Source organism: Scyliorhinus canicula, chromosome 4, assembly GCF_902713615.1.
Source record: "Scyliorhinus canicula chromosome 4, sScyCan1.1, whole genome shotgun sequence".
NCBI classification, from domain to species: domain Eukaryota; kingdom Metazoa; phylum Chordata; class Chondrichthyes; order Carcharhiniformes; family Scyliorhinidae; genus Scyliorhinus; species Scyliorhinus canicula.
Window position 1 is genome coordinate 76,450,248 of NC_052149.1, and position 16,093 is coordinate 76,466,340.

At 42.2% G+C, this 16,093-nt stretch overlaps 1 protein-coding gene across 4 annotated transcripts in view; it reads right to left on the minus strand.

Annotated features, from left to right (window-relative positions):
* The window catches only part of alg6 (ALG6 alpha-1,3-glucosyltransferase), a 61,112-nt gene that overhangs the window by 35,071 nt on the left and 9,948 nt on the right, over nt 1–16,093 (minus strand). For all 4 annotated transcript variants that reach the window (XM_038794502.1, XM_038794501.1, XM_038794499.1 and 1 more), the window contains exons 5-8: nt 13,912–13,991; nt 7,415–7,479; nt 6,237–6,422; nt 1,829–1,964 (exon numbers count right to left, since the gene is read on the minus strand). In XM_038794502.1, coding sequence (XP_038650430.1) covers nt 1,829–1,964; nt 6,237–6,422; nt 7,415–7,479; nt 13,912–13,991 — 467 coding nt within the window. The remainder of the gene's footprint in view (nt 1–1,828; nt 1,965–6,236; nt 6,423–7,414; nt 7,480–13,911; nt 13,992–16,093) is intronic.

The window sequence follows — 16,093 nt, forward strand, 5'->3', positions numbered from 1 at the left end:
CTGTAGAACCAAATGCCAGCATAGATTGACAACTTCAGAGAAGGAACAGAAGATAATTAGGTAAAAAGAAAAAAAATTGTAATAGCTTCTGCTTTGACCCAACCTGTACACTTAGAAGCATCCCATTTACTGTACAGATCATTTTTTAAATGTATTCCTTTCTCAGAGTTACAACGTCAATGCGCAGAGTTACAACGTCAATGCGCAGAGTGGACAGGGCAAGCCTTTAATCCATTTCCTTTCTTGCTTGCTCCAAAACCAATGCTTCTAAAAAGAAAGACAGGGAAGTAGAAAAAATGACAAGGGAAGTAGAAAAGGGGCAGCACGGTAGCATTGTGGATAGCATAATTGCTTCACAGCTCCAGGGTCCCAGGTTTGATTCTGGCTTGGGTCACTGTCTGTGCGGAGTCTGCACATCCTCCCCATGTGTGCATGGGTTTGTTCCGGGTGCTCCGGTTTCCTCGCACAGTCTAAAGATGTGCAGGTTAGGTGGATTGGCCACGATAAATTGCCCTTATTGTCCAAAATTGCCCTTAGCGTTGGGTTACTGGATTATGGGGATAGGGTGGAGGTGTTGACCTTGGGTAGGGTGCTCTTTCCAAGAGCCGGTGCAGCCTCGATGGGCCGAATGGCCTCCTTCTGCACTGTAAATTCTATGATCTATGACAAATATATGGAGCCCTACAGTAACTGAAGCACTTCCACTCTTGCCGTGTACAGGCAGTGTGCTTATCGCTTTGGCTTTGTTCAAGCAAAAAAAACTCCTAAACAAGATTTTAAAACAAAACTTGCACGCAGAAAATGGTTCCTGTTGATACAGTTGTTTCAGAAAACATTTGAAAACTTGTTTTTTGCTCCAATAATTGCTCCTGTTGCTGGAGATTGGTGAATCTTGCTGAAACCTGTCTGGACCAGAACAAGCAAATCTGCTCAGGCCAAGATTCACAATGTTTTTTGCTGCCTGTAACTTTGATTTCAGCAAAGATGTGGTCTACAGTGTACCAAATACCAAAGACAGACGTCTGGTGTGAGTCTTTAACATGCACTACCGTGTTAACAGCAACCAGAGTGTGATGTTTATAATGCAAGTGCACCACCAATTTCAAGGGTTAACTTTGGGGCAGATTGGTTCTATAAATGGGCTATCCGTGGATGGTTGTGATATCAGTATCAAGAACATAATATTTGATACCTCTGTTCAGGACAGGAAATAGAAACAGCAGAGACAGTTGTCAATGTCACAACTGGAGGGGACATAACTTAACAGCAAACCCATCACACCCCAGACCGTCAAAACCATTTCTCTTCTAAATGGCACATATAGAATATCGGCCCTGAATTTGATGAGGACGCAGAGAAATGTTAGAAGATGCATTCTAAGAACAAACCGAACAAGATATCAACTGTATAGCTCATCATTTAATTTACACTTATCAGCATATTTTTTTTTAAAACAGAAATTGGAGATCGCCAACACGTCACAGTCAATTTGTTGGGTGCTTACACTAACCAGTTCTCAAGTTCATCGTCCCCTACTTCTAAATAAGTCATCCGTTGCAGACTTCTAAACGGATGCCGAGCTAATATTATCAGTGAAAAGTCAGGAAGATATCCTAATGAACTTAGTGCTGGGTGAGGACGCTAGGCTCGGTGTCTTGGGTTTAGTTGGCTAATTGAATGTACAACCTTTGCTCAATTCTTAAAATGCCTTTTACCCAGAGTTCCAGTGTTTCAGGCAACTTGGTGCTACAGTACCTGCCACACAAACATAGATAACGTGGAGGAAGATTGTGCATATTTCAAATTGTTTTATATATATCAAACTTACCTCAAACAAGCCTCTATCAACAGGGAAAAGCCTCTGAAGCACCTGCAGGGACTGCTGGAGACTGGTGAGGAAGGGCAGCCAGCAACAGGCAAATGAAATCAGCACAGTGAGGGCAATTTTGATCAACCGTATCATCCTGTAACAGAAGAGAAAAGATTTGTTCTCCTGAAAAGCAAGACTCACTTCCTCCTCTCTAACATTAATATTTATAGTGAAAGGAGAATGAAAATTATGCTACATAGCACCACATTTTCTCTCCACCTAAGCCGAGGGTGCAGGGATAGTTTCACAATGAACTTCCAGAATTGTCAACTGGGCAGCTGTTCTACAAGATTGAGCGTCAGTTCGTTATTCAGCAACGGAGGCTATCACACCCTCATTTTGCCCTCGATTGATATGTATAACCAAAAAGAAAATGCTGGAAAATCTCAGCAGATCAATGTTGAAAAGAGCTAACGTTTCGAGTCCAGATGACTCTTTGTCAAAGCTAAAGATAGAGAAAGTGGGAAATATTTATACTGTGGAGTGAGAATGAAAGATGAGTCATAGCCACAGAAACCCAGGGAAACGGGGTGCTAATAGCCACAGAAAGCAAGGGGAAAGAGTGCTAATGGCATGTCCCCAGAGAGAACAAAAGGTGTGAAAGGCCAAACAGCAGAGAAACTAGCATCAAAGGGTAAACTGTGACAGATGTAGATGTGGGGGGAGGGGAAGGGAAAAGCAAAGTGGAGAAAGGGTAACGAAAGATGGACAAGATGGGGGGGGGGGTGTAAATATATATAGAAAGACAAGAGAAAGAAATGGTAAGAAAGTTAAAATGGATGAAAACAAATGGGTCGAGGTGGGTTAGAGCTAATCATCTGAAGTTGTTGAATTTGATGTCGAAACCGAAGGCTAACTGGAAGATGAGATGTTGTTCCTCCAGTTTGCGTTGAGCTTCACTGGAACATTGCAGCAGGCCAAGAACAGACATGTGGGCATAGGAGCAGGGTCTTGTGTTAAAATGGCAAGCAACGGGAAGGTCAGGATCCTGAATGCACACAGTCCGAAGGTGCGCAGCAAAGCGATCACCCAGTCTGCGTTTGGTCTCTCCGATATCGAGGAGACCACATTGGGAGCAGCAAAGGCAATAGACCAAATTGGACGAGATGCAAGTGAAACGCTGCTTAACCTGGAATGTGTGTTTTGGGTTAGGGATGTTAAGCATGGAAGAGGTAAAGGGGCAGGTGTTACACTTTCTGCGATTGCATGGGAAGGTCCCATAGGTGATGGGAGAGCGTTGGGTATGGTGGAGGAGTGGACTAGATTATCTCGGAGGGAACGGTATCTGCAGAATACTGACTGAGGGAGTGAAGGGAAGATGTGTTTGGTGGTGGGATCACGCTGGAGTTGGCTTATATGGCAATTGATATGTATATGTGGACCTCTCAGCATTGGACACTGGGCAGTAATCAGGTGAAGAATGCTGGCTAATTTTTCACCTCAACAGCTGAAAAACATCAAAAGGATCTCCATCATCTTCCTAGTTGAGATCAATGAATTTAGCAGAGAATAGTGACTAACACCCAGTCCACCCCGCCTTGTCCAACAACCCCACCCCATCCTCTATTCTGCATGGTTTCAACCCATAATGGCAGCTAGTTTGGCTGAGCTATTAGAGTCATGAGAGGTAGAGGGGAGCCAACAGGTTTTCATCAGATCAGATTCCAACATTCAATCTTTCAGGGAAACATGGCTTCTCATATCTACGAATCTGCAACTTCCCAAGGCTCCCCTAATAACACCTTTCAAACCCAAGACCTCTACCATCTAAAGAAACATGTGCAGCAGGCTCTTAGGAACATTACAACCTACCAGTGCCCTTCAAAGTCACACACCACCCTGACTGGGAACTGTATACTCATTCATTCACCGTTGTTGGGTCAGAATGCCAGAACTCCCTCCCTCACAGCACATGGACTGGGAAGGCGATGATGGGATGGGCTTTACATACTATATACTAATCTATATACTCATTCCTTCACCGTTGTTGGGTCAGAATGCCAGAACTCTCTCCCTCACAGCACATGGACTGGGAAGGTGATGATGGGATGGGCTTTAAATACTATATACTAATCTATATACTCATTCCTTCACCGTTGTTGGGTCAGAATGCCAGAATTCCCTCCCTCACAGCACATGGTTTGGGAAGGCGATGATGGGATGGGCTTTAAATGTTGGCCTTGCCAGTGACACCCACATCCCAAAAATATAGAAACAAAATTGTGACAGCTTCCACAATGCATGTGTTAACAAAAACAGCAACACAATTGGACTGACAGAAATACATCTGTTAAAACTAGTCGTGGGTCCATCAATACATTATAGATGCAGTGAAATATCTATAAAGGAATCTCTGAAGGTTTCTTCAATGTCTCCTCCAATTCATCCCCCCCCCCCCCCCCCCGCTCCACAAGGTTATATTTTAACTCAAATATGAACTGTAATTGTCACTGTGGCAGCGCTAAGTCAGAACGTATGCAGTCTTTGCCTGTCAGTAATCTTATCTTTTGATATTCCTATCGTACTTCGAATTGGTAAATGAGCATGAGCACTGATTTAATAAGTAAGAAGAATACTCATCTATGTCAACTCAAAAGGTGATTAAATACTAAAATATCAATCAACTAGTAGCTGAGATGGAACACAAATTTATTGCACCCAAGATCTTTCAGCTGTGCAAACAACCTACCCACAAACGTTCCTCCCTCACTGGACTCAAATGGTAACTACCTCACCTGAATGAAAAGGTTTGGATAAAAACCACTCCAGGACTTGTGCACATAATCTAGACTGACACTCCAGTGAAGTAGAGGGCATGCTGCATTGAAGGAGGTGCTGTATTTTGGATGACGGATAGCACTGAAAGCCCAGCCACTTGCTCAGGTACTACTGAAGATCAGGACAGCTCTCCAGTGTCCCATCCAATATCTATCCCTTAATCAATAAAACAATGCACGTATTTACCTTGCGGGACATTTTTGTACATAAATTGGTCGTCATGGTAGCCCACATTAAAAGTCTTCAATTTAGTTATTTTCTTACAATGTTTAATATATTCCACCCCTAATTTTCTCCACTATTGCTCAGTACAGACTCATAGCAGTAGATACTCCTACAAGCAGTGCCAGCTCTCCAGTATCTTCTACAGGCGGCCATGTCCTCTCTCTTCAGGTATCATGTAACAGGGCATTGATGGCCATGTACTCCTGTGCTGGTCCATCATACCCATTAGCAAGTGAGTGCCAAAGACAGGTCCGTGGTTATGCATGGGAAGGTATTGCAGTGGTTTGCCGCTGCCTTCTGCAGATCCGGCTAACCAGGAGACTCTCCCACTCTTACAACCTGCCATAAGCATACTGGAAGGACTTGCAGGTTGCTAATCAACCTGTTTCGCCCAGTTATGAACATATCATCCGTGGAACTCAAATCCCCAGATTCTAGCTCAGAGGCAGTCTACCACTGTGCCACAAGATCCCGGTGGCCATTTTATCTTCAGACTGTTTTGGCAGGCACTCAACTTTGGGAGTCAGTTCAGCAAATCCAATTCTGCCTTCATAACAACTCACACATACTTCTTCTAGCACATGTAGATGTTAATGGATCTCAATGTAGACAAAAAGGCTGACGATTTTTTCATCCCTCCCTATCCCAGGTACAGAAACAAATGACCACATTCCTGTCACTGCTCCAGCTGAAGTCACGTAACACAGTTTGGATCGCTCCTGAACTGCAGACTCTGTCCCACACAGAGTATTGTATTCATTATTAAGAGTGCTTGGCTTTGTACAACTCCAATGCGACAGCACAAAATCACCTAACAGTTATCTACAAAAGGCGTGGCACAATGGTTAGCACTGCTACCTTTGTGCCACGGTTCCGGGTTCAATTCCGACCTTGGGTGACTGTGCATATTCTTCCAGTGCCTACATTGAGTTCTTCTGGGCACTCCGGTTTCCTCCCACAGTCTAAAGAGGTGCAGGTTTGGTGGATTGGCCATGCTAAATTGCCCCATAGTGTCCAAAGCTGTGTAGGCTAGCTGGGGTTATGACAATAGTGCGGGGAGTGGGCTTAAGCAGTGTGTTTTTTTTGAAGGGTGGGTGCAGACTCGAGGGTCGAATGGTCTCCTTCTGCGCTATAGGGATTCTAAGGATAATGGAAGAGAAAATCGAACTTTAAGCCAAATGTTAAGAAAATGTTCCCTTCTTAATAAAACTTATAGGCTTAAAAAGCTTGCATGTTTATTTTAAGCTGTTTACATGGGAGGGCAAACGAGAATAATTTTCAAGTCTTAAAAATAGACCTCACTTGATCCATATGACATGACAAGGACCGTGAGTCTATTTAATTCATTGTTTCAGTTACTCACCCTTCACCTTTCAGATCCCTCTTTAAACTGTTTCCAAGGAGATAGCAGAAGAAAGGCAGTGCATGGTAAAGTTCCATTTGCTTATAATTAAGAGCCAGGCAAAATGCCACAGAGCCAAACAGGACTCGGTCAAACAGTAGGCCCAGCAACCCCCACACGGCAAGGCCCAAACTGATAGAGTTATATGTGTTTTCATGTTAAGGATAACTTACAGATATTCAACCAGACAGCATACATGGCCAAACTAATACTCTCACCACATGTTTTATAGCCTTGTGCCAATACTGAGAAACTAGGCCAAAGCCACCTAAGAAAATGTTTTTTTAAAAAACCTAATTCAAAATGTTTAGAATTTATTACATGAATAGATAGATTGATTTAATCCTTTTCAAATTCAGTTTGAATAACAGCCAACAAAATTTCCATATACTTATGATCAAGGCAGACATTTTATTTGCGGGTGTACTGTTTCCCCTGCCGTCTCTTTAAGATGCTGGCTCGTGCTGAGGTATTGTTCAATGACATTTTGCTGCCTCAAAGTAAAAATACCAGCCGGTTATTTAAACACGGGCAGTATTGCACCCACGCACAGTTCCGTCCTCATTGAATATGTTCACACATTTTCCAGTCGGAATCCATGAAGTGCAATCAGTGGCACAGACTGCTTGCCGGCTGATATTTCTTTCCCTTAGCCCTGGGGTTACTGAAGTTATCTGGCTGAAATCAAGTTAACTCAATAAAGGCCTGCCAGTGAACGTAGGATCATCCTACTCTTATAGGTTGAGGGGCGCTAGCTTTAGAACGGAGATGATGTGGAACCACGTCTCGCAGAGAGGGTGGTGATTTTTTGGAACTCGCTGCCCCATTAGTATGGTGGAGTCTGAGTCATTAAATGATTTCAAGGAGATAGATATATTTCTGATAAAAGACGGGTCAAAGGGATATGAGGAACAGGTTAAAGGGATAAGAGGAACAGGTTAGGAGGTGGATTTGAGACCAAGAAGAGATCAGCCATAATCTGACTGAAAGGCGGAGCAGGCTTGAGGGGCTGAATTACCTACTTCTGCTCCTAATTCCTATGTTCCTATCATGACTGTCACTGACTGAACCACTGGGAGAGTCAAATGCATTGCTTTAACATTTTTGTTAAAATTCAAAGCCGCTATCAGTAAGGATATTGAAAATGGCCATGGTCGATAAGAATGAGTCCAGGATACAGCAATACACACAGCAGAGACGACACCTGCAAAGAGTAAAAGAAGTTTGTACATTTGCAATACAATTATACAGAATACACAGAATCATAAGCAATTAATTATTTTCCCAAGTCAATTTTCTTCCCGTTATCCTGAAAATGCTAAAACTCATGCTGGGATCACAATGAAATATCAACCTAAAGCAGCCTTCCCAGAATAATTTTTTCTAACCCTGTGCACTTTTATTTGTCCATTTCCCCCTGAAGGTGTTGTTTCACACTGGTCTCACTGGTGTTTTTAATAATATCACAAAGTGCCCATTCTTCCCATGTCAGTCTAGGTAGTGAGTGCAAGCCGACTGTTTGATCAGACTAGAAACAGTCAGGCCAAATCCTGCCCGGGCTATTTGACCACAGGGAGTATCACAACTGTGCCCAATCGTATCCTCACTAGACATCAGGCACACGCATATTCCAGCAGGGCCCCTTTGGCAGCAAGTAGCTGTGGGATCATTCAGCCCATCATGCCTGTTCTATCATTCAATTCTATCCTGACATAACTGCACCTCAACTCTACTTATCTACTTTTTATCCCTAAATTCCTCAATACCCATACTTAACAAAAATATATTGATGGCAATCTGGAGAGCTTCACTTGACCCAGTATCGAAAACATTTTGATTTTTTTCATTTCCAGGTATCCCCCACGTACGTCAAAAAATGTCTCTTCTAACTGGTCTAGCACTAATTTTAATATTGGAACACTGGCTGTTAATTGTTAATCTTCCCATTTCCACTATACAGGATCACAGAGGGAAACTGGAACTCTCAGCTGCGACTAGTTCCCAAATTCAGACAAAAGATTGAACCTCAGATTATTTTGGTCTGTATGATTCTCGAGCGAATTGCATGGTGCATTTATCTACTGGACTAATTGGACTTGAAATTAAAGATATTTAACCAAGTCAATAGTTCGTTTTCTCATACTGAAGTAATACAAATAACTGGTCAAGTAAATATTACCTTCAAACATAGGCTACGGGTGATGGCACATGAATTACATCTCATCATACAAAATGCAGTCCGTAAAAATACAAAACCATTGCATGGTGATTAATTGATCGAGCAATATAACGATTAAGCATATACACTGGAACGATACAGGTTTCATTTCTGTCTGTGCACAGTTGAGATCTCAACAATCAGGGCAGCTGCATAAAAAATATTTAGTGATTGCTGGAGAGTGAACAAGTGTAGACATGAGACCTTGGCAGCATCAGCCTTGACCGTGATGCCCTCCACAGTCAAATATATTGTTGTCTAGTCACTTGCTTGAGGCATCACAGCTCATTATGAATTAGTATCTTCAGGTGAAGTTGGGGAAAGTAAAAGATGCAGTAAAGATGGAAATGAAGCATTTGTGTTGTTTTTGTTTAAAAAGACGTTACTATGGATTTGTATCCTATGACATCAATGCATTGCACTCCTGTGTGGTTTTAGTCACGTAGCGGAGCTGCTAATTTAGGAACATTACTCACTGCGCAAAACGAAGAACATGGGGCAGTTAATGCGCAATTGCAGCTGTTACCTTTATATGAAGTACTCTGATAATTACATGGGACGAACAGTGAATAAATGTCATTACTGTTCCCTCTCAGCTGTTGATTGCCCGATGGTCTCCGCCCACCTCTCCAACCGGCTTTTCTGCATGCTTCTTGAGAAGCAATTTCAAAATTGTTTACCAGCCAAATATATCTGGTTTCATGGCATACGTATTTTGCGCGTTACCTTGAGGCACCCATCATAGATCAAGGAAGCCTTCACCTTGACTTTTATTTGCATTTAGAGCATGTTAATGATTTGGTTTTGTTGTTTCAGTTTACAAACATACCAGTAAATCTAACGATGATTCCGTAATGTGACAGAATTTAAATCCTCGGAGTGGTTTCAAGTAACAGTATCCTCAAGTCATGCAAGTCTCTGCTGCATGATGGCGTGGACTTCATTTACTCAACGGCTACGTTCCAAAGGATTTCACTGAAACTGAAATTTAATCTGGATCCTAAGCCTGGTCATCTTCACTAAAATATCACAGCAAATTAATCAGCCACTCGATCAAGAAAACCGGATGTTCCGCTGACCATAAAAGCTACTCCTAGTCAATTCCTTCTGCCCCAACCAAAATAATTCCTCTCCTGAATGCATACAGACTTGCTGCAGTGTGCTTCCATAAATGTCCTTGGCACACGTAGATACTCTTCACAAAAGTCAACACACCAATGCCAGAAGGTTGTGTTTCCTCATGGGGAGGTGACTTATCACAGTTTACCCTGCAATCACCCAAAACGCGTCTGCAAATGCAGAAAAACTTATTATACATGCACTAGGACAGATAATGATCAGGAACTGAAACTGATTTTCGCCATTACCTCAACTCCCTACCTAGCACAGGCACAGAGACCAAACTGAAATTTGTCAACACAGTTCAGGCAGGGACTTTGAATCTGAAACCAACTTTGCTTCTATACCAGGCAATGAACGTCATTACATTATCAATTCTTCGCCTGAGCTAACCAGTGATGAAATTCAAGTGCTAAGGATCAAGGTATGTAAGAGTGAGGTTACCAATTGGGAATAATTAAAGGCGGATGTATGAAGTGTTGTTCTATGTCCACTTCAGCTACATAAAAACAGCCAACATGTAACACCTTTCATTACAAAAAGTCCAAAATACATTAAAAAGGAGCGGTGGACTCAAATCAAAAAAGAGAATTTACATGAAAATATTGACAACAGGGATAAAGGTAGAAAGTAAAAATAGTTAAGGACAAAATTCCAGAATGTAGGCCTGGTGAGACAACAGTTGAGTGTCACTGGTATGCAAGTGAAACACGGCCCAGGTTAGTTGAGTCTGATGCCATGGGTTAAAAAAAAGTAGGGGCAGCACGGTGGCGCAGTGGTTAGCCTATGGCACTGAGGACCCAGGTTCGATCCTGGCCCTGGGTCACTGGCCGTGTGGAGTTTGCATTCTCCTCGTGTCTGCGTGGGTTTCACCCCCATAACCCAAAGATGTGTATGGTAGGTGGACTGGCCACACTAAATTGCCCATTAATTGGGAAAAAATAATTGGGTACTCCAAATTTATTTAAAAAAATAAAAAGTAGTCAGCCTTTTTATTTGTATTTAGAGCATGTTATTTGTATTTAGAGCATGTTAATGATTTGGTTTTGTTGTTTCAGTATACAAACATACCAGTAAATCTAACGATGATTCCGTAATGTGACAGAATTTAAATCCTCGGAGTGGTTTCAAGTAGGGATGGTGATTTGGGAACACGGGAAATGACCACATGAACATGGGAACAAGAGTTATCAGAGAAGATTTTATGGCCCAGAATTTGAAGGAATGAGGCAATTCACAGTGGGCCTAGCATTGATCAGCTGTAAAAAAAAGTTCCCATGAAGTTACTAGACGTATACGCTAATAACAGCACAGGCGAGGGCAATAGGTAATTTGAGAGCTTGCTATGCAATGGGACAAGCAGTGCTTCACATTAACCAAATGAGATTTAGCGATTGAGAATTAAGCAGATGAAGAAACGAGGAGGAGGGCAGTTAGAGTGGATGGAATTTAACACCAAATCAGATACTTTAAAAAATGGGAAAGGAAGATTGAATTAAGACAGAATAAAGACAGGAAGAAAAAGTAAAATATATCAAATCAGACAATTTTTAGATCTCCAACAATTCATAACTTAAAGGCATGATACTCCACAATTTAATTATTTACTTTCTGGGCAAGAGAGATTGATTGACAGTTAACAATTTATCACGTTGTTATAAGGGTACTTCTGTTGTTAAAGTGTAGACTTAACTTTGAGTCGAGTTTAATTTAACTTTGTGTCGAGTTTAATTTAATGTACAAATGTAGAAACTTGAAAATCACTGGGAGGTTAAAGGAGAAATATTGTTTTCATGAGCCTAATGTTGGAGAGGTGTGTAAATCAACTAGTAGCTTATGGCAGTTCACAACTCACAGGCTCTCTCTTCCTTGCCACAAGTTACAGGACGACTTGCACATTGAGAACAACACTTTTATTTTTCCTTATTTTTGGATCATTGCTTTCAGAAAGGTTGGAATAAAATCAGAAGAGAGCAGTGCTGTGAGGTCAGACCATAAAAAAGGAATAGTGAAGGAAAACAAAGTGTTTTGACTGTACTAAAGGTTACAAGAAAACTGATTAGAGATAATAAAAGTTTCCTCCAGGTGCTCCGGTTCCTTCCCACAATCCAAAGATGTGCGGGCTAGGTTACAAGGATGGGGTGGGATCAATGGGGGAGGGACCTGGGTAGGGTACTGTTTTGGAGGCTTGTGCAGACTCGATGGGCCGAATGGCCTCCTTGTGTACTGTAAAGATTCTATGATACTTCTCCTATGAAAAGCAAAATACTGCAGAAGCTGGAAATCTGAAATGAAAATGGAAAATGCTGGATAAAGTGAGCAGAGCTGGCAGCATTTGTGGAGAAAGAAACAGTGTTAATGTTTCAAGCCCGTACGACTCTCCTTCAGAGCAATAATCGCAGCACAAGTTGTTAGTCAATGACCAGCAGAACCTTGGTGCTGTGGTTAGCATGCAAATCAGACCAAGGAGACAGTGTGCATAGGACAGAACAAAAATGATCCATTTGAGGACTACAAATTAGTGGGAATTTGGAATTGACCTAGCTCTGACAGGGAAAAGAAATTAAAGGGATGCTTTCTAAGGAGGAGATGAAGGAGTAAACAAAACACAAAAGGAAGTGGTTGGAGCAAAGTGGCTGTAAAAGTGCCATGTTGCTGAAGAGCTGGATTAAGAGTGAGGGGATTAAAAGAGCAGGCAGTAATTTGATAAAATGGTCTGATTGGGGTGCTGAAATGAAGAAACTGAATGATACAGGCTTGGGCCGAAGGCTGTGGTAGTGCCATTTAGGGCTGTGCTGGGGCCAAAAGATGCAGAGTAATCGATTGGAATCTCTTTGAATTGAATGTCAGAGTCAAGGGATGGAAAAGGGAAATCAGATTCGCAGTTAATTGTAGGAAAAAGATAGGGATGGTCCTTATCCTTACTTTTGAATCTGCTTTCACCTCCTTTTCAGCCAATGCAATCCAGAGCACAATTTGTTACGTCAAAGAATTTCTCCTCATCTTCCCACCACCTCCCACAAGCTTTTGCACCCATTATCTTAATTGCCATCTGGTTACTGAACCCCTTCTCAAATGGAAACAGTTTCTTCCTTTGCAAAATCCCTCAAATTTGAACACCTCTACTAAAATCTCCCTATTTGTTCATGTTTCTATCATTTAAAATAAAAGGCCTTAACTTTATTTTTCCGGTTGCAATAAACATTTGCTATTACATGTGAAGACGATGCTTGAAGCCTTCTTTTTCAAAAATGTTAGCTCATTTGATGGCCTTGTGGGTAAATATACCGTCAAGCGTGATGCTGAGTCATACAGATCAGACCCAAGGATCAATTCCTGGTCTTGTAGGCATTGGCTGCTCTCCAGTGTCACACTATTCTTTGAATACAATTCCAGACAATTGTTGATAGGCTACTTGACTGGTGGCAGGTGGTGGAGATAATCAGTATGATCCTATATTTATCCTGCGCTTACACACGTGGCTTTCCAGAACTATAGTTACCGGATAGCAGTCTGGACATGAAACATGCGGCTTTTTTCTGCACCTTTCCCACCGTCTTTCTAGTCTTGGAAAATTGGAGCATTTCAATGCACTTTTATCCTCTGGCTCAGTGGTAGTGCGCTTACCTCCAAGGCAAAAGTTGGCAAGTACAAACTCCACTCCAGGACTCCAGTATGTAATCTAAGTATCGTAGTGCTGAAGGACTGTTACATTTCCCAAGGTGCCACCTTTTTGATGAGGTGCTAAAACTGTCGGCTCTACATTCTCCTCAGATGGGCATAATGCATTCTCTGGCACCATGCGAAGATGAGCAAAGGGAGGCTTGCCAAATCCCTGGCTGACATTTATTCCTCACCAAGGAGAATGAAAAACAGAGTATGTAGTTCACTGTTATTTGTGGGATCTTGCTCTGCGGAAATTATTTGTCACTTTTGCCTGAAGAAAAATAATTAAATCTTTGGCGGTCAATTGCTTCAGTACATCGGAATTTCTAAAAGGTACTACTATACAAATGCAAAGTCATTCTGTTGACTCAGCTAGACTTTTCAAGAATTAAATAAACATGATTTTCTTATCAAAACGCAGCACTAGAAATCACAGAGGAAAGAAGTTAAATTGATGTCACTTGGGGAAATTGGTGATACCTGGAACAACTTTCACACCTATGCCTCATAAGTTTTGTGTGAAATTGATGCCTCAGGTACCCACCCGGCTCATAACTAAAAATCTCTCAGTTACCATTAGTCTGACATTGTCAGTTTTGCTATTGGCATAGTTATATTGACTGTAATGCCTACCTTCTTCCTCTCTGGTCCTTCACAGTGATGAATGTAACAGAGGATCGCAGGGATATATACGACAAGGTCTGCAACAAACACTAAAAATTGACAAAACGTCAGAGAATTGTAAACAGAAGAATGGTTAGAAATAGGAAAAAGCCTCAAGGTCTAAAAAGGGCAATTCGGCTCAAGAGATCAATCCTACCTTCCCAACTTTTCAATATATTCATCAATTCCATGATTAGACTCTTGAACCTATTTATATCAACCCAGCTTCAGTGGATTCCCGGAGTTACTTGTTCCACACATTTCTGGTACCATTCCACAAATGCCAGCTGCCTTAAGGCACCTCATCCAATGGTCACTGATCATGTGATTTGAGACAACTGGTTAACACTCAATAAACATCTAAACTTCTTACTATGGAGGGATGGGGGTGGGTGGATCTTTTTTGCATAAGTAACAAAATACAAGATCAAAGAAAAGGAAATATCATCCTCAAATGATTTTTTCCCTCCCTCTTCCCCTCCACCTCTAATCATGGAATCTCAAATACCATCTTCACTGGGATCAGCTAACTGACTGCACAATCCTGTGCAGGAATGAAGAAACTGGCCACAATATTGTGGCCATTACGGAGACATGGATTTCACAGGGGCAGGACTGGTTGTTCGATATTCTGGGGTTTATATGTTTTAAGACGAATAGGAAGGGAGGTAAAAGAGGAGGGGCGGTGGCACTGTTAATTAGGGATTGCATCACAGCTGCAGAAAAGGAGGTGTCTAGGAGGGTTTGCTTACTGAGTCATATGGGTGGAAGTCAGAAAAAAAAGAAAGGAGCAGTCACTTTATTGGGAGTTTTCTATAGACCACCCCAATAGCAGCAAAGCGATGGAGGAACAGATTGGGCGGAGATCCTGGGAAAGTGCAGAAGTAACAGAGTTGTTGTCATGGGTGACTTCAACTTCCCTAATATTGACTGGAACCTCCAAATTGTTTGGATGGAGCAGATTTTGTCAGGTGTGTACAGGAAAGATTCCTGACTCAATATGTAGATAGGCTGACTAGGGGGGAGGCCCTATTGGATTTTGTGCTTGGCAACGAACCAGGTCAGGCGTTAGATATCTCAGTGGGAGAGCATTTTGGTGACAGTGGACACAAAATGAAAAATGAAAATCGCTTATTGTCACAAGTATGCTTCAAATGAAGTTACTGTGAAAAGCCCCTAGTCGCCACATTCCGGCCCCTGTTTGGGGGGCTGGTACGGGAACTCCTTAACCTTCACCATAGTCATGGAAAGGGATAGGAACAAACAGTATGGGAACGTATTTAATTGGGTGAGGGGATATTATACTGCGATTAGACAGGAGCGGAGGAGCAGAAAGTGGGAACAGTTGTTCTCGAGGAAATGCACAACAGCAACGTGGGTGTGTTTAAGGAGCACTTACTGCGAGTGCTAGATAGTTTTGTCCCACTGAGACGAGGAAGGAATGGTAAGGTGAAGGAGTCTTGGATGACAAGAGAAGTGGAGCTAGTCAAGAGGAAGAAGGAAGCTTACGTAAGGTTGAGGAAGCAAGGATCTGGCTCGGCTCTAGAGGGTTACAAGGTAGCCAGAAAAATGGACTTAGGAGAGCTAGAAGGGGCCTGAAAAAGCCCTGACGGGAAGGATTCGGGAAGACCCCAAGGCATTCTACACATGTGAGAAATAAGAGGATGATCAGAGTGAGAGTAGGGCCGATCTGGGATGGTGGAGGGAACTTGTGTCTAGAGTCTGAGGAGATAGAGGAGGCCCTAAATGAATATTTTGATTCAGTATTCACGAGAGAGAGAGGAACCTTGTTGCTCATGAGAACAGCATGAACCAGGTTAACAGACTCAACAGGTTGATATTAAGAAGGAGGATGTGCTGGAAATTTTGAGAAGCATCACGATAGATAAGTCCCCTGGGCCAGATGGGTTATAGCCAGGGTTACTACGGGAATCGAGGGACGAGATTGCTGCGCCGTTGCCAATGATCTTTGCGTCCTCACTCTCCACTGGAGTAGTACCGGATGATTGGAGAGAAGCGAATGCTGTTCCCCTGTTCAAGAAAGGGACTAGGGAAATCCCTGGAAATTACAGATCAGTTAGTCTTACATATGTGGTGAGCAAAATATTGGGAAGGATTCTGAGAGATAGGATTTATGATTATTTAGAAAAAC